At 36.4% G+C, this 8150-nt stretch overlaps 1 protein-coding gene across 1 annotated transcript; it reads left to right on the top strand.

Annotated features, from left to right (window-relative positions):
* Positions 1-4211: 4211 nt before the first annotated feature.
* Positions 4212-5999, top strand: LOC118752319 (organic cation transporter protein-like). Its single transcript, XM_036487191.1, has 4 exons — positions 4212-4642; positions 4709-4852; positions 4921-5111; positions 5185-5999. The coding sequence occupies exons 1-4, from the start codon at positions 4212-4214 to the stop codon at positions 5967-5969; spliced, it is 1551 nt and encodes a 516-aa protein (XP_036343084.1). The 3' UTR covers positions 5970-5999.
* The last annotated feature ends 2151 nt before the right edge of the window (positions 6000-8150 follow it).

The following is an 8150-nucleotide window of genomic DNA, read 5'->3' as shown; positions in this document are numbered from 1 at the left end:
AACCGACCCGGTCTAGTATTGAGATGTATACAAATAAATGCATACATATGTGAATATTCATACATACATACATATGTACACAGAAATCAACAAACGTACTTATACATAAGTATGTATGTATGTATGTGTGAGTAGTTACGTCTGTGCGTAAGCTTTTTTTAAACGCAAAAAGAAAGGTCAATGCGAAGGTTAGTTTGGAATATCCTACGCACCACAGCATAAATACTTGCTTCTATTTATAGGGTACTTTTTTATGAAAATATGTATGACGTTTCGTTTTCCACCAAAAATTTGACCTGCCCATTGCACTCTCCTTATTATTGGTCGTAGAGGGAAATGAAAAGTTAAAATTTCTCTGTAGAAAAGAAAGCGCCATAAGCCTTATTGTCAATTGTGGTAGTGGCGAAGATATCTACATATTCACCTGTGATGGGCATACTTAACTACGTTTGTCTTTTAAGTACATATCAGTTTGGTACTAAATACCCAAATAGTTCCGAGTATAATCTAAGTAGCCCTCAGTATCTTGAAATTCCGAAGTAGCCTAAAAATATTCCGGAATTGTGCCGAAAGTCTCGAAGTAATCTCGAAAATTTCGAAAAAATCTGGATAATAGAGGAGTGGTCCCAAATACCCAAAATAGTCCCGGTAATTTCTAAACAGTCTCGAAAATCAGAAAGTATGTAGTCTCTAAATCCCGAAATAATTCCGAAAATGAAGATGTGGTCACAAAAATCCCAGAACTGAATCAAAAACGATTAGGAATTGCATAAAAAATATAGCTAAGCTTATCAGAGGTTATGGCAGGATGGAGAGATCGAAACATCTTTTTTTTGTATTTTTATAAAGGCAATGAAGGGGTATTTGATTATTTTGATGAAATCTCTAAGTACTTTTGTACGCGGTATTTCGTTGGGTGAAACTAACTAAATACTTTAATATTTAGTGTTTAATGCGGTAAAACGAGTATGTAGCAACATCCAAAATACTTTGGTATTTACTGCAACATAAATACCAGAATATTTGTGTACTTAGTATTTAGTAGATAAATACAATTTTGTCCATCACCGTATTTGTAATGAAATTTCACCGTAAAAAACGTAAAAAAAAAATTATTTATAGTTGGCAAGTATAGACTGAAAATATAAAAATATTAATAGTAATTAACCATGTTTAAATATCTTCCTATTGAAATCAATAACTGACTGCTTTATGGCGCCTAAATCAATAGAATCCTAAAAAAAAATCGTAAAAAACCACTCGCAAAATTTCTTACCATTTACTAATTATTTTAACAATTCATGAAACATGAAAATCAAGAATTTATTTTTATTTTACCTACAAATATTCTGAAGAATCAAAAAGTCTACAAATTGTAGCACCCTGTATGTATTTCAGATGCTTAAGGATTAAGTCCCCACTCCCATCAACTTTTTTTTATATTCTAAGGATTAAATCCCCACTCCATTAAACTTTTTTTTTTTACCCGCATTCAAATACATACACAAAACGTAATAAAACGAAATTTCGTTATACATAAATATTCAAATACATAATTAAGCTTTACCATTCGTAACGTATGCGCATGTCTCCGTGTAAAAGCTTTGCATACAATTGGCGCGAAAAGAAAGCTTTCTTTGCTAAATGCTTTCGGTAAAGCTAAGTATAAACTTTTACGCGGTTAACTACGTTTCATAGGGTAGCACACGTGAATAATAAAAGCCAGACATTAACTATTTTTTTTATAGACTTACACCTCAAAGAAATCGCAGCGTGCTTAGTTCTAAGTTGGATGATGACTATGACTGAATTATCATTAGGAACCAGGGTTGCGTGATTTTAAATTAGTAAAATCCTGAATCTTTAAAAATAAAATTGATTTCTGAATTGAAAATTTAACAAAATCCTAAATAGTATAAATTGATTATTTGTTCCACGAATCGAATCATAAATTAAATAGGTATGTGATTTGATTCGTCGAACAAATAAAAATAAAATTTACTAGTTATTTGATTTGTCGAGAAAATCTATTTGATTAGTGATTTTACAGTTAAAATCATTTATGTAAAGTAAGAACGATTTTAGAAAGAAAATTTTGGTTGATAAATCAAAACGCAAATAGAAGCTACTTTTATTCGGTCGATGAATCATACGCAAATCAAATACATATGAAGGTTTCGTTACTAACAACAGATTTAATATTAAAAAGGATTTTAAATGACGCAACCGTGTTAAGAACATACTCTCACAGCCACATAAAAAAAAATGTCAGGGCTCGGGGATCAGACTATCCTTCCCTAATGTATTTTGATGTGCTGACTACGATTCTTAAGGCCGTTTTGCCCCACAACGTCCCTAACCACAAAAAAAGAGTCCGTCACATAATATCCGTCTTTATCTTGTGTTATCTATCTAGAAGGAGCAACTTTAGACACCAATACTACCGACACTTATAACCGTAGCTGAAGCTTAAAGATATTGTCCCGTAGTCATAGTCAAAATAAAGTCGACTTTAAAGTTAGTTGCAGCTTTTTGACATAATTTTCAATGGGATATCTGTCAAAAAAGCTGCAACTAACTTTAAAGTCGACTTTATTTTGACTATGACTACGGGCTATTAACCTTAAAAATATGTACATATTTACCATTAACATTTTCACAGTTTTACGCACTTCCCTTTCTACTACTTGATTCACCACCGTGGATGGTCTCCGGCAAAAAGAAGATCGAGGCAGCTGCCACCAAAGAAAATATTCCAAACACCGTTGGAGGTATCCATGTACCCTGCACTGACAAGTCCACTATGAATGACGCGCTCATTGTACCCACGCGTCCGGCGCACACACACACACACAAACCCACACCAGATTTACGCACCACTGTCGGAAATAATTCACCACTTTAGAGGTAGAACCTTTGGTGGAAATAGGCTATTAGGATGACGAAAAAGGTCGAAGAACTAACCCTCTGCCTTGGGAGCTTTAGATATAGTATCGTTATTATCGAATCACAATGCTCAGTTATATGCCATCGAGTTTCTTGATTCCCTAAATCCTTCTGACTTGCCTTTGGTGTTTAAATTGATATTCTCTTAACGTAGACGACGTACGTGGTTTTTATACATTTACCATAATTGTTCTCAACAAATTTCAAAGTCATGTGAGTTAGGTGTGCCGCGCCCTCTTGTACAAACTCATTTATATTTACCTCACTATAAGCGCGTACTTTAGTTATGTCTTCACAACAAATTTTGAAGTTATGTGAGTTACGGTTTCCAAGTTATAGCTAATTAAAATTGTCACGCCTATGGAAGATGCCACACGCCTTCTCTGATCCCATTTCTTTATACGCTATGTTATGTCCGAGGTCACTGTCTAGATACCAGTTAAGGCCTCATGAAAATCCATTAAGTAGTTCCAAGTAGACAAATAGACAGACAGCAAGTAAAAAAGTCTAAGTGGGCGTGGCTTTGCCCTTTTTCAAAAATGTATTATATTCTTATTTTTCCACAAGAGGTCATTATAAATATCAATTTTGGGTGAATAAGCTTCTGTAGTTACTAAAGTATTCGTATTTCTGAAAATTACCGTTATATAGGATGTGGGCGTGGTTATTGTCCGATTCCGCGCGTTTTCAATTCCAACCGTCCTTTGCTCAAACGAATTACACCTACCTACCAAGTTGCGTTAAGATATCTCAATTTTTACTCGAGTTATCGTGTGCACAGACGGACGGACAAACGGACAGTCACGGCTAAACGATTTCTTTTTTTCATTCTGAACCGTTATGTGAACAAAGATATAATACCCTTGTGCACAAGTGCGCTCGGCTATTAACATTCTAAAAATAGGTCCAAATGTATTCTATATATATTCTCTGCATCACCTTCGGTCATTCTTTTAAAGAAATTTTCAATTTACAGACACGACTTTTCTACAGTTTTACTATACATAGTATAGATTAAAAAATAAGTACGCACTTGAAGACTAAGTCATTCTAATTGAATAATGAGACTTCGCAATAGTCAATATTTTGCCGGGCTAATCAGTCGCACTGTTAACTGCAAGCTGATCTAAGCGTAGCGAAGTTATGCGCTTCGCTAAAATAAATTGACAAACGAAATTGTATAGAGTGTGAGCGCAAACTTCCCGGAATTGTAGGAAAAGATAGAGTTTAATACTTTGAAACTGGACCAATATACGTAATGCACAATGGAGAAGAGTGCAGGTGAGTTGGAGTTGCGAAGTGAAACAGATGACTTTCCACTCACCGAGTCTCATTTCGCAGAGAAAACCACACGTACCGATCCAATCATTTCGCTTTTGGGCAGTGATTTGGGTCCGTGGCAGCTGATTATCTGCCTTTGGATTTTTCTATCGAAATTCCCCGTCGGTTGGGTGCAAATCTCTATGGTATTCCTGCAAACGCCCCTCAAAAGCACTTGCGTCACGCCTGACAATAACACCGATGTCTGCGCAGCTGAGTGCAAGGAGGTCGCCTATGATCGCAGCGTATTCCAGGAGAATATCATTAGCGAATGGAATTTAATTTGTGAGCGTGCTTGGCTAGCCAGTTTGGCGCAGAGTTTCCTAATGATTGGCATTATGTTGGGCAGCATTAGTTTTGGACTTCTTGCCGACAGGTGCGTGAGAGTTGCTTGAGTTTACAACTATGTATCACTTACAAAAATAATAATCTACTCCGCTAGGTGGGGCCGTCGTCCCATGTTTGTGGGCGCTTGCGTTATGGAATTTGTTTTTGGCTGTCTGGTTTCGGCGTCGCCATGGTTTTGGCTTTTTGTGTTGCTTCGTTTTTTGGATGGTTTCGCTTTGGGTGCCACCATGTCTACGGGGTATGCAAAAACTAAAACGCAAGTCAAAATATTATGCACTTAATTCACGTAACGTTGTTTTCCAACAGTTTCACCATCATCATGGAGATAGTCGGCCAAAGCAAACGTGAGACTATGGCCATACTATTTCTCATTCCATTCAATTTGGGCCATGCCACACTACCGCTCTTCGCCTATTACATACGACATTGGCGTTGGTATCATCTTTCCTTCTCTGCGCTCACAGTATTCCTTCTGCTTTGCTATTGGACCGTACCAGGTAACAATATTTTCACAAATTACATTTCTATTTAGGTAATTATTTAGTGCTAATTTGTTGCTCTCGATTTCAGAATCACCACGCTGGCTCTTTACCACTGGCCGTACTGGCCGTGCCGTTCAAATACTCGAAGCTGGTTGCAAACGCAATAAAATGCCAACTGCTAATATACGCACCGAGCTTGAGCAAGCCGCACAACTTATCGCCGCCACACCCACCTCGCAGAAAGGCAACTTCATCGATCTCTTTCGTTATCCTTATCTGCGTCGAAAGACTTTGGTTATGACCTTTAATTGGTTTGTCACATGTCTCGTCTACTTTGGCATGTCACAGCTTATTTCTCAACTCAGCGGCGATATCTTCTTAAATGTCGCCATTAGTGCAATTCTTGGTGTGCCCGGTACGCTAATCTGCATTCCGATGACCAGAATTCTTGGCCGACGCTTCACACTCTTTCTGTCGCATTTTTGCACCAGTATCCCTTTGTTGGCATTAGCTTTCACGCCATCATTGGGCACCACAACGAGAATGGTAGTGGCGTCGATAGGTCTTTTTGCGGCATCTGTTTCGTCGCCGAATATCTATCTCTATGCAGGCGAATTATTTCCCACAGTGGTGCGTAACTCAGGCATGGGCTTGTGTTCGTTTGTAGGTCGGATTGGTTCGGCTAGTGCGCCATTCTTATCGGGCATGTCTGCGGAAGCTGAATGGATACCGTTAACGGTGTTTGGTGGCTTTTCCCTGGTGGCAGCTGCCTCGCTCTTCCTTGTGCCAGAGACTCGTGACCTACCGCTGCCCGAGACCATTGAAGATGGCGAAACATTTGGTAATAAAAGTAAGAAAGTGCAAATATCATAGAAATAAGTGCAATTTGTTGTCTTTTGAGCAATGCGGGAATTCACATATTTACTGGTTTGGTAACTTTTAAGTAATTTTTAATAAAAAAAAAAAAACCGCGTGAGTACCGGGTACTCCTGAAATTTTATGTGTAAACATCTGTGTACGACTCGGCAATGCATTAGGTTAGAAATTAAAATTTTTTTTAATTTAATTAATTAATTATTTTAATTTAATTTATTTTGTCTGGATCAAGTGGTTCTGAAAAAGTCGTCAAATTGCAAACTAGTCCCGAAATTGTGCTAACCTCACCGTTAACTAGACCCGAAATGGACTGAAATATCATCCCTGAACAAGTGCAGAAATGTTCGATTGTACACCCAGGAAGCAATTGAAAATTTTCAGCTGGGTTCGCGCAAATTTCATCATACCCTCGAGCTAAGAACTTACGTATCAAAAAACTTAAAAATAAAATTAAATTACGAGTACAATGAACTATTTATTTGGTAATTACGTTGTTATCAAATGTTTTTATTCCAATCATATCAGAGCCCTGTCTAATGGATATACGCAATTAGAGAGGTCTCTTCACTTATAACATAAGTGCTGTTGTATTGTCTAGTATCACTGCGGTTCACCTTCTTCAACAATTGCGATAAACTTGGCTACAAACAACAACAAAAAAGCCTCCAAATACCGATGGCTGCACTTATGTAAAGTACCAGTACAGACATAGATGATTTGCAAATTCCTTGTAAAAACTTAAGAACCTAGATTTGTATGTTCTCTCAATGGGTATCGGGCGTAGCAATATTAAAACACACAGCTTGCTTCTAGGAGAGTGGAGCCATCTCCAATTGAGATATTATACTATAATTAAAAATAAAATTTTCAGCCATGAAATGCACATAGAGTGGTTAATAATTTCCTCACCCTTTGTTGGAATACGTCATCGTCGGAGCATTGACGCAATATCACCATCTCATCTGCTGGCGCTTAGAAGAGCTCTTATTCAACTTTAAATACTTTCGTAGAAAGTTTCTTTTTAAGTCTCAATTTTAATTTTTTTTTTTTTTTGTCAAACCTAGGAGTACCCATTTTACATTTTTCGGTGACAGTTACATTCGGCATTAAAAGAACTCTTTTAAAATAGTTCTACTAGAATGATTTAAATACTATCGTAGCAAAAGTTTAATGATTTTTGGTGAGCTTTAATCTACTGACATTAGGGTTATAAAAACTGAGATCAGCACTAAAAAGGGTTATTTGAGGTCAACAAGCTTTGGTAGAAAAAGATTGTCAATGAAATGGATAAATCATACTTTAAGATCCCACTGTAAATGCCAAAGACATGACGAAAAATATAAAAGACTAGAAAAAAATTTCGAATTGCGAAAATACTTTCGACTCAGGCTTTATGGCGAATTTTTTTCCGGCACGGTGCAATGGACCTATACCATAAATAATAGGGTGACTGATTTGGTTTTCCCAAACTGGTTCTTACCGGTTTATTCGGCGGCTTTTTTAAAAACTTTGTATTTGGAATATCGAATAAACCGGTTTTTTACATTTCATAAAAAACTTGACCTCTCAATAAGTTGAGTTTTTCGAAGTTTTCAAGCCTTTTTCCAGGTTAGGCGAAACCCCTAAATCGAGATATCTACACTTTTACTGCAGCTCCGAAGAAGTACACTCAGAGGGTTGGTTGCCTTTTTTTAATGTTTCTGGGACATCTAAGCACTCATTTTCGGCGGTAAGAACACTATGAAAATCCAAAAAAAAGTCAAAAGAAATGCAATAAATTATTTAAAAAAAGTATTAATATAGGACCAAACTCGAATTTTTCACTGATTTGTATTTGATTTACTTTTGATCTAGAAAAATCTTTGAACTTATTTTACTTTGCTCTTTTCTAAAAATAAGCTATCTTTAATGTTAACAGTTTTATTGTAATTTTTGGTCATGACTTCATTTTCGCTATGTAAAATAAAACCTGTTTTTTTCAAATTGCAATTTTTCGAATAACTCGAAAACCGATTTTGGAAAAAATGCGAATAATCGAACACCCTAATGAATAGTTTCAAAGTGTATTTTTCTCAGGAACACTGCTATTGAAATTAATTAGTTTATATTGAGTTGTTCTCCTTTTATAAAAAAAAATCATTTCCAGGTCGAATCCTTTGTGTGTGTGTGTTTTTTTTT

This window comes from Rhagoletis pomonella, unplaced genomic scaffold (assembly GCF_013731165.1).
Source record: "Rhagoletis pomonella isolate Grant_MI unplaced genomic scaffold, Rhpom_1.0 Rhpom_scaffold_00001, whole genome shotgun sequence".
NCBI classification, from domain to species: domain Eukaryota; kingdom Metazoa; phylum Arthropoda; class Insecta; order Diptera; family Tephritidae; genus Rhagoletis; species Rhagoletis pomonella.
Note: the sequence above shows the minus strand (reverse complement) of the source record. Positions and strands in the feature narration are given on the sequence as shown.